Source organism: Pecten maximus, chromosome 9 (genome assembly GCF_902652985.1).
Source record: "Pecten maximus chromosome 9, xPecMax1.1, whole genome shotgun sequence".
Lineage (NCBI taxonomy): Eukaryota > Metazoa > Mollusca > Bivalvia > Pectinida > Pectinidae > Pecten > Pecten maximus.
Window position 1 is genome coordinate 29,152,428 of NC_047023.1, and position 18,828 is coordinate 29,171,255.

Here is an 18,828-nt window from a genome sequence, read left to right on the forward strand (position 1 = left end):
TCATATACAGGGAATTTTCCCTATATACTCAATGTAATATATGGATATTATATGATATACCAACACTCCTTTTACCGTTTCAGTTCGTCTGACCAATGCCAAACTTCAGCCTAATGTTGGGTCAGTGGAAATATTTTCGGACCACCGGTGGGCGGAGGTGTGTAGTGACCGATCTTGGGACGATACGGACGCAGGCGTTGTGTGTCGTCAACTCGGCTACACGTCGGGACGAGCTTTGTCCAACGTGTCAAAAGACTCGCCAGAATACGAGATTTGGATACTGTATAAGAAAGCCTATTACAACTTCACTTGTCAGGGCAACGAAACGACATTGTTAGATTGTAAGAGAAAGAAGTTTACGTCGTCAACATGTCATCACAATTTTATGGCGGGAGTTATTTGTTACGACACTACACTAGACAAGGTCAACAACTGTAAGTACACAGGTTGTATGATAACATTGGTTAACAAAATTACCAAAAACGTACAACAATAAAATACTCCCATGTAAACAAACCCGTGATTCTAACTCAAACCCGATAAAACCAGGACAAATTCACTGTATGAACAAAGATTTTCACGGCGACCAATGACGTCACTATCTCCTCAGGAAGCAGTCTATTCCCTTACATGATTTGAACGCGGGGCGCCGCAGTTGCCTGATATTGACCGTAGGTCGATGGTTTTTATCCGGGTACTCTGGCTTTCCTCCTCCTCCAAAACCAGGCACGTCCTTAAATGGCCCTGGCTGTTAATAGGACGTTAAACAAAAACAAACCTGGCACGTCCTTAAATGACCCTGGCTGTTAATAGGACGTTAAACAAACACAAACCAGGCACGTCCTTAAATGACCCTGGCTGTTAATAGGACTTTAAACAAAAATTTGACCTGTGCGATTCTCCTTATTATTCCTGGTGGTTCTGTTGTCGGTATCCCGGTTCTCATAAAGAGAACATGGCAACACCTTAGTTTCAGCTATAGCAACATGATATAAGCAAAATACGCTCACTCTCTCTGAATGCCTGGTCGTATTCTCCTTCTAAATGAAGTATGTAAATCTATTAATCGATACCGTTAGTAAAAAATCAGTTTCGTTTTCATATCGGTTTTTATTTTTTTTTTCTAAATAGTTATTAAACAAATATGATGAATAACAACGACTTCTGAACCCTAGCAAGCTTCATCCAAAGTCCGCTTACTGCTGTTTCTGGTTGAAATTAATTATTAATATAAAAGATTAATTAAAAATTAATCATTAATATAAAAGATGACTTTATCCTATAAGGTATAATTTCCAAATTATGATATTTCAGCATTCGACATGAGGATATCGAACGGCCATTACGGTAGAGTAGAGGTGCGCCATCTCGGGGAATGGGGTCACGTGTGTCACCACGACTGGGGGCCGACAGAGGCTACACTTGCATGTACCCAGCAAGGCTTTGCGGGCGGGGTGATGTACGGGACCAACATTACTCTAGACAATATTGGATGGCTGTTACACCGCCATTGCGACACAACCGATAAGTCTCTGGAAGCCTGTCTCGAAGATGACCAAGGCGTGTGGAGAGCTGTATTCAACTGCAGAGCTGCTTCCGTCCTCTGTTACAGAACGTCAGGTAAAATTATAACAGAGATCAGGGTCAATGTCTCCTCTGTTTCAGAATATCAAATAAGAATTTAGATATAGGCTAGGAGCCATGTCCTCTAAGCTACAGAAGTCATGTAAAATAATTAATATAGGCTTGGACCATGTCCTCCCAGCCACAGAAAATCAGATAAAATCATTAATAGGCTTGGACCAGGTCTTTTCAACTACAGAAAGTCAGGTAAAATAATAAATATTGGCAATGATCCATGTTTCCTCTTTCCTCTGCTACAAAAAAAAAAAAAAAATCAAAAAAAATCAGGTAAAGTCTTTAATATAGACTTGGACTGAAAAAAAGGAAAATCATGTTATTTTCTTAAAATATCGTGTAAACTTAGGCCTGTAGTGCCCTTATTCTATGCTACAGAATTCAATGTAATAACAAACATATGGCCGCGAGGGAGGCCTTCATCGTCTGCTGAATTGGACATCATTCATGAATTGTTTGATTGCACATTTGTGATTAGGTTGATAAGATACATACAATTGATAGATTGTTATGGTGACTCTTTTGTAGCTCCCGATATCCGTATCACGGACACACATATTGGACGTGTGGAAATTACCTATGACGGCCAGGTTGGAACTATATGTGGCACGGATAGTTGGACAGACAAAGAAGCTGCTGTTTTGTGTCGCCAGAAAGGTTTCGCAGACGGACATGCACTGGCCAGTGTCCCCAAAGGCCAAGGGAATATCTACATGTCCTCGCTGACGTGTAAGGGTACGGAAAGCTCCATATTATTGTGTAACAACACAGGATGGGAGGAAACCCCGGACCCGGAATGTCGGTCTCATGTACTGGACGTTGGCGTGGAGTGTTATAGGCACAGTGAGTACTAAAGAGTACAATTTTGCTTCTACCTAAGAAAGATAACTCTAACCATGTAACCACCACTGAGATCGATGGAAAGCTCGTTCTATGACATTGACGGAACTGCTTTCAAAATTACATGGACTTTGTCGGTTACGTTGATGTAAGCGATGTTGACCAATTGTTTTATCGCAAATGAAAATGACAGAGAAAATAATATAAGTGTAATGTTCTCAAACACGTAATATTCTGTTGATAACTATGAAATGTTCAACTATTTGTACAGTTTTAAAATCATTTGCGTTGTCCCTCACGATCCAACCAGTACTTCTTTCATAAGTTAATTAAGGTAACCAAATCGATTTTCGTTCTGCGTGGATGTGGTGCTGCAGGCTAATAGAGCATAAACAAAATACAATTATCATACTACAACCAAGTTTTAGTTTTTTTTGTCTGGATAGAAATATGAAGATGTAGTTCAAGTTATCTATCTTTCTTTTTTATAGATTTTCTCAAAAACTGAACTTTCTGTTATATATACCAACCATTCTCTGTTACCAACAGAAAGTCACTAAACTGTTGTTATCTCCATGTCATGTCTTCACTTCAGTTCGGCTCGGTCGTCTGATGTCCGAGTCTGTTGGATTTATAGAGGTTTACCAGAATGGGTCCTGGTTTGGCCTCTGTGGATCGGGCTTCACGGACGCCAGTGCCAGGGTTGCATGCGGTCAACTAGGATATGATAACGGAAAAGCCCTGCCACAGGGTGGTTACGGAAAGTTTTACTTCAAAATTGTCAGAGCGGGCATCAACTGTACTGGTGAGGAAAAATCCATCTTGGATTGTCCGTACAACAAGGGTGTCGTTTGCGCGAACAGTTACCATGGATACGCCGTTGTTTCCTGTTTTAATGGATCAGCGTCACAAGGTAAATAAGTTACCGGAATGTTAACTATGTATACATACGATTTTTTTTATTCGTTAGCATTATGTATATATATACAAAAGATGCACTAATTCTTTTATGATGTAAAGCCAAGGGATTGCGCGTTTCACCTTACGATTGTTGCATGGGTGCGATAGGTGCATACACGTTCATTTGGAATCGATCAAAGTACATTTGCTTTGTAGTAGTTAAACAAATCAACATTTAAAGCAAAACTGTTAACGTGTAATACCATTTGTATTGCATTAGTTGTTATTGGTTCGGACAAGAAATATCAATTTGATTAATATGTGTTAATCTATTTCATGTTGTAGATCACTTATCGGGTTGCACCGGCAGCTTAAATTAACTTTGGTTTACATATCAAAACTGTGATGTTTCTCCTCCCATTAAGAATATTTAACTCATTCTTATAAAATCTGTCAGCCAGTGTCAACCACTGATAAATAAGGTTGGCTCAAAGGGACATAATTATCTTGCTTGTTTATCAGATGCCGTAATCTCGCTCCAGTCGCGCGAGCCAGGAAGAGCCAGTTATGGTCGAGTTTCTGTGTCACGATACAATGTTGCGGGTCATGTTTGTTCCTCCTTCTGGTTGGACACAAATGCTGATGTATTGTGTCGTAGTCTTGGTTACAAAGGCGGAAGAGCCACCAACTACCAGCGGGACCAACGTGCTCCTATTGTTGTAACAGACTTCATGTGTAAGGGCACGGAATCGTCGCTGGCGGAATGTAAGGAAGAAATGGGTATCTGCTACAGTAACACAGTGGCTGGGGCTGTCTGCTACAACCAATATGGTGAGCAATTATATCAACAAGATTCATAAACTGAGATTTCTGTACTACATCAATAAAGTGTGACCGCCTCCCACGATGTTTATAAAGTTCGTCAGTCATTTTACTTTATTCCTTTCATGCAGATTGATGTCCCAGTTAATCTAAATAATCCAGGCCAAATATTATAGACAATTAGGTTTAATGATAACAACTGTATCATCATCTGGTAATTAACATTATACCTTTATTAACGCATATCTTGTGGTGCATTTAATAAGGAAGTTTTATTTTGCCTATAATTACAGTTCTCTTTTAAATAATCAACCTTGTCGTTGACACATTCCTCTTCCTTCTTCGGTAAACACATAACTATAGCTATTTGGATATAAAGATGTTCTCTTGTGTCATTTCTTCAGATTTAAAAGTAAAACTGGTCGGAGGCGACCATTACTTTGGGCGAGTAACTTTGACAATAGATGACGAGGAAGGCATTGTGTGTGATAGAAGCTGGGGTCAACATGAAGCCGAGGTAGTCTGTAAGGAACTTGGCTTCGTCAGCGGGGAACCATATGAGTAAGTGTTGCCGTAGATATGTTCTATTCGACTCCAATATAGTATTCAATGTTCATGTTGGAGTGAACGAGCCTTTTCATTCATGATTGATATTTTGTCTACTATGTGAAATGATGTGATGTCGTGTCATAAGGATTGCTTTGGTTTGGTACTGTTTAACGTCCGATCAACAGCTACGGTCATTTAAGGACGGTTCCCCTATGTCCAAGATGCATGAAGTTGGTGTGTAAGTGTGTGTTTGAGAAGCTGCATTTTGTTCGTGTTTGTCTCCATGTGATAACGCGAGACTTGTGTCGACTTTATAGGTATACGTTTCTAAAGCATACTGCTGAAGACACCCAGCAGGATACCACACCCCGTTACATTATATAGACAACGGGTGAAATGAGTATCAAATGATGACTTATATGAGCTTCCAAAGAGCTCGCAAGACGTTGACAATATAGTATCTTGGGTAAAATACCAACGCTTTAAAAATAATTAAAAGGTGACACCGTGTCTTATCAAAAGTCCCTTGAGGCTACTAATGTAGTGTCTTTATGTATATTTCAGGGTGACCCCCGCCACAGGTGAAGTATTCCTGTCAGACGTGTATTGTACTGGTACAGAAGCCTCGCTGATAGAGTGTTTATCGAGCGGTTGGCGCTCTACAGACAGACAGTCTTGTGGAACCGGGTACAGCACCGTTGGAGTATACTGCTTCGGTAACGGTAAGATATGACCCAGAAACTTCGGATGCTTTAACTGGGCGAAGTTAAGAATGACACATAAATGGTTAAAGTAAGATTGAGTCTTTGTATATCGTCTGGAATAACATCTCTAAAGATGTAAAATTAAAACTGCAAATGTGCTTAATTTAGGGCACTCCAAATATAGCGCAAAACCGACTTAAAACAGATAAGCTGAACGATGAATTAGAACACCAACAATGCTTGCTATAGCAATAATGTAGAGAAACTACAATTAGTGCAATCCCAGTTAGGTAAATACATTTAGAGCCAAAATCGCCAGAATAGCATTACCACTAAAATATGTACAGTATGGGGATGTATTTCCTTTACACATAGGAGCTTTTACTTTGGAATATGTACTTTTTATAACACGTGAAACTAATGAGACTTCTTTGTTGACAGTACGTATTGTTGGCGGTAAAAACACACCGAGTTTCCTGGCAGGACGGGTGGAAATGATGTTGGCCAATACGTCTACATGGGTCAGCGTCTGCGCTGATGGATTCCACCAAGCAGAGGCGGACGTGGTTTGTCGAGAGATCGGATTTAGTTCCGCACAAGTCCTGTCTCCCGGCTCGTTTGGTTCAATCAACTCTCTGACTTATGTATCGAACATGAAGTGTAATGGAACGGAAAGCTCTCTCCGAGACTGCTCTAGTGATAGTCAAGGAATATGTGTTTCCCCTTCCTTCAACTATGCAAGCGTTATCTGTACCAAGGCAGATGCAGATCCAGGTAGTTATTAATCTTAATGTCTGTCAACAAACAGTGTGATATACTTTCGTGATGAACTGCGCTGACTGACTATCGTGATTGTCTTATCGCGCCCATTTTTATGTTTTCACAATTTGCATATTCTCATCAGGGTATCGTTATTTATAAATAATCAGTTCAATCACTATCTGTTTTACATACAAGTGACCTGATGTACAAGGGATGATTGATATGTTGTGAGACTCGTAGTTCAATTTTCAGTTCATTCATTAAACACGTAATATTTGGTTGAAAAAAAAACAAGTCTGTGTATCAACAATGTTTCTATCAGGTAGCTATAAACGGCAAATGCATGTGTATAATATGTTCCGGCCATTGGTCACAGGTACCAAGGTACACCTAACGGAAGGATACCATGGAATGGTCTTGGTGGAGAGATATGGCATCAATGGCACAATCTGTGTGGATGGCTGGGACGAACGCGACGCCAATGTTACGTGTCGCTCCTTTGGGTACGCAGGGGGCGTTGTGTTAGGACCTTCGGATGTTTATGCCTCCCGAGGAATGCCTGTCTGGTTTACCGACTTCCAGTGTAGCGGTAAGGAGAAGGGCCTGACAGATTGTGATGTCAACACTTCCGTCCCTCTGAAATGTATCAATTCCATCAAATACGCCGGCGTCCTCTGCTACAACGGAACAGGTAATGCGATGCTTATATCATGAAATAATCTACGGACAAATTTCTCTTCATTGGAATATAAACATGTATAAGGAAATGCTATCTACAGCTGAAATTGAATTTTAAATATTTGACTGCAAGATGTTGTTAAACATATATGTTATGTATATACACTCCAAGATGTTGTTAAAACACATATGCTATGTATATACACACATATATATACTAAGCAAATGCTGCGATTTATTTTAAAACAATATTAACGAAATACCACTAGGAAATGAAGACGAACTTGACAACCATTGGTGTTTTTGCAGGCGTACAGGTTCGTCTGGCGGGTGGCAAGAAACACTACGGGCGTGTTGAGGTGTCATACGATGGTACCTGGGGCACAATATGTGACTATGACTGGACCAGGTACGATGCAAGGGTTCTTTGTAAACAGCTGGGATTTCCTGACGGCCGTTCAATTAAGCAGTCACACTATGGACCGGGTACAGGACCCGTGTACCTGTCTGGAATGTTCTGCGACAGCTCTGAGCCGTCTTTACTGTCGTGTATCAGCGAAGGTTGGAACAACGCCCAATACTACTGTAAACAACACGGGCATGACGCCAGTGCCTTCTGTTTCCGACCAGGTAATGATCATATGTGTGGTTGACGTCTGACGTAGAAAGGTAATGATCATTTATATGGTTGAAGTCTGACGTAGGGAGATAATGATCATATGTATGGTTGACGTCTGACGGAGGGAGGTAATGATCATATGTATGGTTGACGTCTGACGTAGGGAGGAAATGATCATATGTGTGGTTGACGTCTGACGTAGAAAGGTAATGATCATATATATGGTTGACGTCTGACGTAGTGAGGTAATGATCATATGTATGGTTGACGTCTGACGTAGGGAGGTAATGATCATATGTATGGTTGACGTCTGACGTAGGGAGATAATGATCACATATATGGTTGACGTCTGACGTAGGGAGGTAATGATCATATGTATGGTTGACGTCTGGCGTAGGGAGGTAATGATCATATATATGGATGACGTCTGACGTAGGGAGGTAATGGTCTTCTGTATGGTTGACCCCTGACGTAGGGAGGTAATGATCATATGTATGGTTGACGTCTGACGTAGGGAGGTAATGATCATATGTATGGTTGACGTCTGACGTAGGGAGGTAATGATCATATGTATGGTTGACGTCTGACGAAGGGCGGTAATGATCATATGTATGGTTGAAGTTTGACGTAGAAAGGTTATGATCATATGTATGGTTCACGTCTGACGGAGAGAGGTAATGATCATATGTATGGTTGAAGTTTGACGTAGAAAGGTAATGATCATATATATGGTTGACGTCTGACGTAGGGAGATAATGATCATATGTATAGTTGACGTCTGACGAAGGGAGGTAATGATCATATGTATAGTTGACGTCTGACGAAGGGAGGTAATGATCATATGTATAGTTGACGTTTGACGAAGGGAGGTAATGATCATAAGTATGGTTGACGTCTGACGAAGGGAGGTACTGATCATATGTATGGTTGACGTCTGACGGAGGGAGGTAATGATCATTTGTATGACTGACGTCTGACTAAGGGAGGTAATGATCATTTGTATGGTTCACGTCTGACGTAGGGAGGTAATGATCATATGTATAGTTGACGTTTGACGGAGGGAGGTAATGATCATATGTATGGTTCACGTCTGAGTTCTTTTACCAGACTGCACAAAAAAGTTACCTGATCGACAAATGTGTGAAAATTGGTACAATCCATACTGAAGAAGCTAAATTGAACCTAATTTAGCGGAAATCAAGCAATTGAAAGTAATAGTTTCTATTAATTTTGATAGGATGCTCTCAGTTTTCTCACGGTTTTATACATTTCCCAGACTTCCAAAAATGTAACCTTAAAAATAATCTTGTCGGAAGTAACGCATGTTTACTGGTAGTGGTTTATTTATTTGACTTTTATCTTAGTGAGCAGTGTCCCTGGGGAAGACTATGGCGGACTCCAGATTAGGACAGAGAGTACCGACGGTATGGTGTGCAGTGATGGGTTTGACGACCTGGATGCCACAGTAGCCTGTCGCGACATGGGCTACAGTGTCGGGGTCAGTATGTGCTGCTCGGCATTCGGTGACGTGGATTTCATGCTGGCTAGAACTAATATCCAATGTACTGGTCGTGAAGCAAGTCTGGCTGACTGTCCTTCTGATAAGGGTATCGGATTTTGTGAGAGTGGTACCTATGCCTCCGTCGTCTGTTCTGACAAGACGCCATCACTAGGTAATAAAGTGTTACACATATGTTTGTTCATTTATTATAAGAATGAATTAGTTTATTTTCATTGATGGAATGTATTGATTTGGGAAAGAATTAGGTAGTATTTAAAGTCTTAAAAACAAAAGTGCTTCACATTGGTCGAGAAATAAACATCTATTCTGTAATATTCTATTCATGAATTATTGAAATTTAAATTGAGGATACATCAAAAATAATAAATTTATGGCGTAAACTGATAGAAACAATACATGTATGACTTATTCCAAAGTCAGAAGCCTATTTAAAATGCGATATGCGATTTTCCAAATCCAACGGAAAAAATGCTTGTACAATATATTGGTCCAAGATCCATGATAGCCTGGTAGAAACACAGCGGAAATCTAACTACTCATCTAGGAGATATATCGCACATAGAAGAATGATATATAGTAAATGTCTCCCTTACAATTTTACCGTATTTAATTATTTCTATGTCACATTTCCAGGTTACGGGCTCTCGCTAGAAAACGGCCACTTCGGACGGGTGCAGGTCAAATACTTTGGCCACGATGGTTACATCTGCGCTGAAGGCTTTGATGACGAAGACGCCAACGTAATTTGTAAACAGGCTGGATTCTATGGAGGTTTTAGTTACCTGGCGAAGAACAAAGAAAAGTGGGCTATCTTCAGCTCAGAGATTCGCTGGCTCAGAAATCTAACATGTAACGGAACTGAATCGCACCTAGGCCAGTGTGGCAAACTTGACTGGGGACATATTGGCAAATGTTCGCAACAGAAGTTTGCTGCAGCTTTCTGCTATGTTGATAAAGGTAACATGCAAACTATTATATAAATACTGGTTATTCATGACAGTCTATAATTCATTTGATTAAAGCAAACTCCTATTTCATGGATATATCCATAGATTATTTGTATATTTGATACTGCGAATCATCGTTTACAATATCACGTTCCAGATAGTGCTGGTCATGATATAGAATTGGTCGGAGGTAAAACGCCATCCGAGGGACTGGTCAAGATCAAGATAAATGGTACCTGGGGTACCATGTGCGCTTGGTCAGTGGGAAATTCAGAAGCCACAGTGTTGTGTCGTCAGCAAGGATACACCTACGGCGTATACCTAAATTCCAGTCCGTCGCCTGATGAAGGTCCGGTTTGGATAAGTGCCCTGTCATGCTTGGGTAACGAGTCGTCCATTTATGAGTGCATGGTGGATTCTTTAGGAGAAGATCCGGGACGAACCTGCTCCTCACACAAACATGACGTCAGTATCAAGTGTTACAGCAACGGTAAGTAAGATATAAGCTAACAAATCATTCCGTATGTACATATGCCACCCTAATTGCAATTGACGATCCATGAACAATTTTTTACTTAACGATTCATGAGTGATGAATAGTCAAATGCGATATAGTTTTTAGAAACTTTGAACTAGAAACCTTTTGAGCTATGATATCTTGCACTAAATTTGTATTTTTGTACTTATTCCACGCTTTATCAGAATTATTTTCATATATTTATGTTTACGTTCGTTCTAAACAGTGAGACTATCCGGTGCGGCTAAACTGTCTAACTACGGCCAGCTACAGTTCTATAATGGGACGGGATGGTACTCCGTCTGTGACAATGGTTTCGGTGACCTTGATGCCCGAATTGCTTGTCAGTCAATGGGGTATCAAGACGGACGTGCGCAGTGCTGCTCCGCATTGGGTGACAAGTTCTTGTCTTCATTGCCTATTGGAATTAGTGACGTTAATTGTATACTGGAAAACCGGAAGTTCAGCGACTGTCAATATAACTATGGAACGTGTGAGAGTGGACATTATGTAACACTAGTCTGTCTGGATAACGGTACCGTAAGCTATGGTAAGGATATTGTTTCATTTAATTTGCATGATAAAGATAATGTTAATCTCAGGTATGATTGTAGTTGCGACTATTTTCAGTGGATCCTGTATTGTATAGTAATGTAACATTCCATATCCTCTTTTTGTGCAGACATGGAGGTGCGCGTGCCAGACTCGTTATTTTATGGTCACGTAGAAGTACAGAGGTTTGGGATATGGGGGTCAGTATGTGTTACAGACTGGGACGACCGAGATGCCACGGTGCTTTGTAGGGAACTTGGTTACAAGAACGGTAACGCCACTAGAGGCGTTGTCAGTGAGGACATTCCTACAGTACTCGGAAGTGTTCACTGTAAGGGTACCGAGAAGCGGCTCCGGGATTGCCGAATGACCTCCTTCACGGATGGTCATCTCTGTACTGGACGCATAACACGCGCAGCGGTCGTCTGCTCCAAAGATAACAGTTCGTATACTTCGTTTTGTTGCATCTTACCACTATTTAGATTCGGATATGATTGTGGAACTGTTATTATTTATTTATCCTGTTTTGATATTTTGATGATTCGCCAATTAAAATGAATACATAAATGTATTTAAATGAACGTCTTCATCATGCATTTTCTGACCAAAATATAGAATTTTTAGACTTCTTTGTGTTTTTAAGTTAAATTGATGTTCAAGACTGCATACATATTGATTGTAGCTGGAGTCCAATTCCGTATCGGTGACGAGGTGGACGGGAGTGGTAGGGCGGAGCTGTTTATCAACGGTCAGTGGGGTTCGATCTGTGATAGACTGTGGGACGACCGGGACGCCGACGTGTTCTGTCGACAGCTTCCAGACTACGTTGGGGGTATGGAGGTTCGCCCTAGACTGGAAGCGGCACGCGATGTGAGTATCTGGATGACGCATGTTGAATGTCATGGTAACGAAACCAACTTCCTCAACTGCAAAGCATCTTGGGGTCTGTCCCACACCAGATACTGTTCCCATGGCACTGACGCTGGAGTTGCGTGTTTCAAGTCAGGTAAGCATTTAACTCGTAACATCCATTAAAACAATATGTCATATGAGGACACAGTAATTTCAAATGTTCATCAGTATATTACTGCCACATATTGACTTAAGGTTATATTAACGGTGTATCAACATATATGGTGTCACGATCAAGTTGATAAACGTGGGTGGAAAAGAATTTTTTGCAGAAAGAGCAAGAAATACACAGTTAATGTGTTTCATAAGGAAAATTTACGTCAAGTAGAAAAATTAAAAGGTGGTCACCGTGACTTTTGACCGACGGATGTTTTCCAGTTATTTCTAGAGTTTTAATAGGCCAACCTAGTATGTACATACTGGTATTGATCCTCGAGACAAAACATCTCGCTGAATACCACAAGTTTAGATGACTGTCTTTATATATGACTCACCGAAACCTTGATATTCTTCAGTTTATGGAATATTTTAGGTATCATCTGTATTGATGATCTTTATTTGTGGACTCCTACCAAAAATCTCTGAAAAGGAGAGAATTGATGGCGTTTCGTTAATTCAAAATATTGTCTTTCCCTTCTCTTTTACGTAGCACAAATGATTCGCTTGTCTCACAGAAATAAACCAATAAACATTTATTGTGAATGCCGCACCTCATTTAGCAATAGTTGAATATTAATAATACATCTACATTTCCTTTTTGTTATCTTTAGTGAGACTGAATCGTGGCAACTACAAGAATAACGGTATTTTGGAAGTGTATCTCCAAGGATCTTGGGGTACTGTGTGCGCGAGTGGGTTCCACCAAACAGAAGCAGGTAGGCATGTCTGATGATTCCTTTCTGCCATTTTGCTAAATGTTTAGATTGACAGTAAACTGAACTATGAACATTAATTACTAAGATCGGGTAATGTTTGTGTTGTAGATGTGGCTTGTCGAAGTCTCCATGGCTACCAGCATGGTCTACCAATGTGTTGCACGCCTTACGGGTACAGCTTCAGAAACGTCATCGTCGGTCGGTTTGAGTGTGGGGGACAGGAGAAACACCTGACTGAGTGTAATAAAACAGAGGTGTACCGGGAGACCGGATGTCATTCGCAAGACTACACATCTGTAGTATGTTACAACGGCACAAGGACTGAAGGTCAGTGATATATATGCGTTATTTGAGCTGAGACAAAACAACTTCCTATCATCAGGCATGATGTAAGGATGTTTCAGAGTGATTCTGATACACTGTTTATTTTATATGGTTAAACATTTCGCAGTATTATAGTTTATTTCCAACGTGTCTACGCTGTATATGACTTTGGGGTTGTTAAATCGCGATACATTTTAAACAATTGATTGGTGTTTTTTTTTTGTTAATCGTTATTTCAACTTTCCTTTGTTTGTAGATCACCAATAACATATTTTTTTCCTTTAATATCATTCACTCTTAATTAATTACTGGACTCTGGGTACCCACGAAACTAACAAAAATAAAGCTCCTACAAAAATGAATGAGTACACAGTATATGGTGTTTCTGTTCGGAAACTAGGGGTGCATGTTTTTGAAATTTATAATATGTAAGTTTCAGAAGATTATAAGTTTAATTGTTTTGGAAACATAAAATAACGTGCCGAACACTTGGTTCTTTCAGATTATTCCTTACAGCTGGTTGGCCGCTCTTCATACACGGGTCAGGTGAACCTTACTTACCTGGGAGTCGAGGGTCGGATCTGTGTAGACGAATGGGACGACGCCGACGCAAAGGTCGTGTGTCATGAGCTGGGTTACCCCAATGGAATGGCCTATCACCACTATAAGTCTGACTTGGTCTTCTTTGAGTACAGTGGTCCCTACTGGACATCCAAGGTCAAATGTCTTGGAAACGAATCCCGCCTGTCAGAATGTCCTCATGTGGGCTTCGGAAAGGTCAAGTCCTGCATGAACAACTCGTACGCAGGGGTCCTCTGCTATAACAACGATGGTAAATGTCTGGCGTAAGAGTAGTTCATGGTTTGCAAAACAGAACAGAAAACACGATAAGTGAATATTTGAAATATTAGAATGGTATACAAAACGCTAACTTTAAATAAACGAAATCATCGCAATGAAATGAATGATTAACATAGGAAAGAATGATTTACGCCTGTATGTTCAATACGAGAACAAGAAGATGTAAGATTGGGGCAAAAAGAAGTGGACTGGAGAGGAAAGGGAGGAGCGGTCAAACATAGGCAATATATCGTTCACTTAGTGAGAACCAAAACTACTTAGGAATACCAAGGAACATAAGATACGGATCGTCATTATATTAGGGTTCTTTTGAGCAAAAATGAGATTTCTATTTGGTTTATTTCAACACAGCGAAACACTATTATAATCCAAGATGAAATCGATTATAAGCTGTGTTTTCCGTTTTTGAATGTATCTTAATTATTCTTGTTTAGCGGTGTGATGAGTTTAAATGAAATTAAAGTCTGTACCGTTGCTCTTCATCGGCATTTCACACTATTACAGGTATATATTACAAGCTGATGGGCGGCGACAACAGGTACGGTTATATCAACGTATCCGTTCGGGGCCAGTGGGGGACAATATGTGGCCGATACTGGGACCGACGTGAGGCTGATGTCTTTTGTCGACAGCTTGGGTATAGCACGGGCGATCCGCGTTACGGTCCCTACAGCACCATGGCAACCGGAACAGTGTGGGAGGCAAACTTCCGGTGTCGAGGAAAGGAGGATAGCCTAAACAAATGTTCACACGAGGGTTGGATGGCTAGTCAGTCACAGTCCTGTCTAAGTCACAAAGACGATGCGGGCGTCTTCTGTTATACTAATGGTAAGGTAGCATTCTTTTATAGTCTATTGCCGATAGATCAATATCTATGTACCTTGTATGCATTGATTAAAAAGTACTATTCAGCAAATCATTTGTACGTGAACACCAATACAGATATATATATTATGTTAACAGTGAAATTATCTAATGGATTTGGAAAGTTGGCTCATACAGGAGCCGTCATGCTTTACCAGAACAACACTTGGCTCCGCGTGTGTGACACGGGTTTCAACGACCAGTCCGCACGTCTCGTCTGTCAGGAGCTTGGATACACGGACGGACGAGCGATGTGCTGCTCCGCATACGGTCGGACAACAGAACAGGTCCAGACCAACTACACTTTACGCTGTTCGGGACAAGAGAGATCCGTACCCGAATGTCTGAGAGAGGAGAAATGTGAAAGCAAACAGTACGCATCAGTTGTCTGCTTTCACAAGGAAGAAGCAGGAACTATAGACGAAGGTATGTTGATCAAATCAGTACGAACTGTAAAATATAACGATATATTATTTTACTTTGTGCTTAATATTTGATTTCACTATTTTACATTATAAATGATTAAATTGAAATGCACAGGTTTTGAAATGTTCACTTGATCTTTTATATATACGACAGGAAGTTACAAGTTCAAGTTGGAGGACAAGAGTAAGGGACAGGTATTGGTGGATCACTTGGGTGTTCAAGGTCGCATATGTGGCTTAGACTGGGACGACAATGACGCTAAGGTTATATGTCGTCGCCAAGGCTACCAGTCTGGCATTGCATACCTCCACGATGAGAATTCGGTGATAGAGGCCATGAGGGGTCCATACTGGCTTAGTAGCTTCAACTGTACCGGAAACGAAGCTTCATTGCTTAGTTGTCCCCATAACACGCAGTTGAGTCTCGGCAACTGTACCTCGTCGCATATAGCATCTGTTCTGTGCTACAACCAAACTGGTATGTTTACAAAAAAACTGGGGGGGGGGGGGGGGGGGGGGGGGGGGGGGAGTTAGCATAAAGGACGCATTTTCTTTCTATATTCATTAACAATAGAAACACTATATTCCACCGGCAATAATGCAATAAATGAGCGTTTTTTAAACTACAGTATAGGCTCCACACTATTGGTCCTTAGCATCACTTATGAATCCTGGAAAAACAAAACAGATTGTCAAAGGCGGCTTTAATCATTATTTAGCTTACAATGTCTGACATATAAAGTACTAATTAAAACTTAATCATCATTAAAGGTAAAAAACAATTTTGTATCTCTTCTGTATGTGATCAATATTATGACTCCCTTTCTTGTTGTAGGTCTAACCTACCGCCTAAGTGGGGGCGGGAAGAACTACGGGCGCGTGGAGATCGCCATTGATAACACATGGGGAACAGTGTGTGACGCCTATTGGGATAATCGTGAGGCTAATGTTTTGTGTAGACAGCTCAACTTCACGGAGGGAGTGGCCATTGCCGGGGCAGCATATGGAATGGGCAAAGGCGCTATTTGGTTGAGCCATCTGCAGTGTAATGGACGAGAGGATAAACTTCACAACTGTCCTCATAGGGGCTTCAATGACCAATTCACAGAGGCTAGCTGGTTACTTCCGGTCATTTGTGACTCTCACAGGGACGACGCTTCCGTGTTCTGTTACCAGAATGGTCAGTAAATTTTAAAATATGTTCGTTATATGAAATATAAATATTCAAAAGAAACTACATATTCTAGCAGACAAGTAAAATTTATTATTGTAAAAACATATTTGATCCTTTCCAGTGCGTCTGAATGAAGGCTACAACTCCCCGATGGGTGGTATTGAAATCTACCAAGACGGAGAGTGGTACGGAGTTTGTGACGAGGGATTCACCAACTTAGAGGCGAAAGTCGCCTGCCTCAGTTTGGGTTTAAATTATGTGGATGGACGTGCAATAAACGGGTCGGCATTCGGTAATCTGACAGGACGCATTGGATTCACCAACATGACATGTCAACCAGGTGCAACAGACATCACAAAGTGTTTTAGCAAATTCAACGGAACGTGCAAAAATAACATGTACGCTTCCGTTTACTGCAGTAACACCACTGTCATTGACACAGGTATGTCGCATGTTACATGTAGACCGTCTAGGGCAATGCAAAAGAATAATCCGTTTTAAGAACAAGATTGACTTAAGAATATTCATTTTCAACTGAATATGACTGATGGAGTATTCATGATTATTTTTTTTTGTTATTTGGAATGGGTCCATTAACCAAACTACTGGACCAAGCTTACAGTGATAAGAAGGGATCTCAATGTTAACTGTCGTGTAAATATTCATCCTTTACAATCATACATTTACACCGTGATTTCCTACAGTTTCGTGCAATAAGATAAATGACCACACTTTCCATTTTCGAATGAAGTTACGTCATTGAGTAGTGCATTGCTGTTAATTTTGATATCAAATTCTTACATTTATTGTTGTGACGTAGAGGGTCACTTTATTTTCAACTTTTAAACCGAATTTCATTGTAGGTTTTAAAGTTCGGATCGCTCCGGATAGTCTAGCCAGCCAGGTGCACGGTATACTGGAGGTTCGACAAAATGGAATTTGGGGACGTGTATGCATGCACGAATGGGACGACCGAGACGCCAATGTGGCATGCAAACATCAGGGCTACGCTGGAGGCCTAGCATACCTACACATCATGAAGAACCGCCGTCCCATCATGCTCCGCAGTGTTCGATGTAATGGTACCGAGAACAAACTGACAGACTGTCCTCACAACCCTCATCCAGACCTAGATAACTGCAACTTTAACTCCAACGACGCAGGAATACTGTGCTACAAGAAGTCGGGTTGGTATTTACTGACTGTATCACCGTTAGGCCATTCGAGTAATGGTTTTCGGATTAATTTAGTACCTTATATAATATTGATATCTGTGGTATTTTTCTTGCATATAAATTGAGTATCTTTGAGTACTGATAAATATATAATGTTGTTGATGTTTTACATTTTGAAAACACTATAAAACAAATGTTTCCACTGAACAGGTATGAAGTACCGGTTAAATACTCGTCGGCAGCAGCCGTCATCGGAGGGGCGCGTTGAGATATTCTACGATGGCGTATGGGGCACAGTGTGTTCCTGGTCTTGGCAGTCGGCTGATGCTAAGGTACTCTGTCGCCAGCTTGGCTACAAGGACGGGATCGTTAGTTACAATGTGGAAAAGTCACTACCCCAGATCAACCGTTGGGTGACCGGATTCTTCTGTCAGGGCAATGAGAAGACCATGATGACATGTCTAAACACTGGTTTTAACTCTTCTTTCTTAGATGATCTCTGTATGTTTAACGAGCCTGGAGCGTACTCGGCTTGTTACAACGAGACGGTGGGTAAGTATTTAAGAAATAAAAAATTCTTGGTGAAAAAGTTAGAGCTATACAACTTCTTTATTGTTTTGATTCTGTTGTATTAATACTATCTTGCTTACAGTAAATGTTATGCAAATGTTGTCTAACGATGTGTCGATGGAAATTGCTTTGTTTCTCTCCTTAGAACCGACAACCATCCATCTGATCGGTGGCAAAGATAGGCTTTCTGGCCGAGTGGAGGTTTATATAAAAGGACCAAATCAATGGGGCACTATTTGTGATGATTTCTGGGACGATTTAGCGGCAAACGTTGTATGCAGACAACTCAAATTCGCAGGAGGAAAAGCAGTAAAAGACGCTGCGTTTGGGAGGGGAACAGGACCAATCTGGTTCGACAATGTGCGTTGCCTTGGTAACGAGAGCTCCATCTTTGAGTGCAGCCATCGAGGAATTGGAACACACAACTGTAATCATACGGAAGACGTGGGTGTCATGTGCTGGGGTATGTATGGTTTTATTGTCCTTTAGTCATGGCTTACCAATTTGAAATATATGTTTCCTAGATTATTGTTAGAATCACTGACGAATCCTAGAACTACAAAACAGCTATATGATGAAATTTTGAAACGCGCTAATA

The 18,828-nt window shown here is 40.8% G+C and overlaps 1 protein-coding gene across 1 annotated transcript in view; it reads left to right on the forward strand.

The window, feature by feature from the left end:
- The window catches only part of LOC117334423 (deleted in malignant brain tumors 1 protein-like), a 59,057-nt gene that overhangs the window by 36,120 nt on the left and 4,109 nt on the right, over positions 1 to 18,828 (forward strand). Inside the window, exons 4-30 of the mRNA XM_033894043.1 lie at positions 84 to 434; positions 1,315 to 1,620; positions 2,167 to 2,481; positions 3,074 to 3,391; positions 3,901 to 4,209; positions 4,605 to 4,761; positions 5,314 to 5,471; positions 5,895 to 6,227; positions 6,592 to 6,906; positions 7,203 to 7,523; positions 8,877 to 9,185; positions 9,668 to 9,991; positions 10,139 to 10,471; positions 10,725 to 11,048; positions 11,181 to 11,492; positions 11,733 to 12,056; positions 12,733 to 12,837; positions 12,946 to 13,164; positions 13,664 to 13,993; positions 14,527 to 14,850; positions 14,986 to 15,312; positions 15,466 to 15,789; positions 16,147 to 16,491; positions 16,607 to 16,927; positions 17,349 to 17,672; positions 17,871 to 18,212; positions 18,376 to 18,693. Of these exons, the coding sequence (XP_033749934.1) occupies positions 84 to 434; positions 1,315 to 1,620; positions 2,167 to 2,481; positions 3,074 to 3,391; positions 3,901 to 4,209; positions 4,605 to 4,761; positions 5,314 to 5,471; positions 5,895 to 6,227; positions 6,592 to 6,906; positions 7,203 to 7,523; positions 8,877 to 9,185; positions 9,668 to 9,991; positions 10,139 to 10,471; positions 10,725 to 11,048; positions 11,181 to 11,492; positions 11,733 to 12,056; positions 12,733 to 12,837; positions 12,946 to 13,164; positions 13,664 to 13,993; positions 14,527 to 14,850; positions 14,986 to 15,312; positions 15,466 to 15,789; positions 16,147 to 16,491; positions 16,607 to 16,927; positions 17,349 to 17,672; positions 17,871 to 18,212; positions 18,376 to 18,693 (8,088 nt within the window). The remainder of the gene's footprint in view (positions 1 to 83; positions 435 to 1,314; positions 1,621 to 2,166; positions 2,482 to 3,073; positions 3,392 to 3,900; positions 4,210 to 4,604; positions 4,762 to 5,313; positions 5,472 to 5,894; positions 6,228 to 6,591; positions 6,907 to 7,202; positions 7,524 to 8,876; positions 9,186 to 9,667; positions 9,992 to 10,138; positions 10,472 to 10,724; positions 11,049 to 11,180; positions 11,493 to 11,732; positions 12,057 to 12,732; positions 12,838 to 12,945; positions 13,165 to 13,663; positions 13,994 to 14,526; positions 14,851 to 14,985; positions 15,313 to 15,465; positions 15,790 to 16,146; positions 16,492 to 16,606; positions 16,928 to 17,348; positions 17,673 to 17,870; positions 18,213 to 18,375; positions 18,694 to 18,828) is intronic.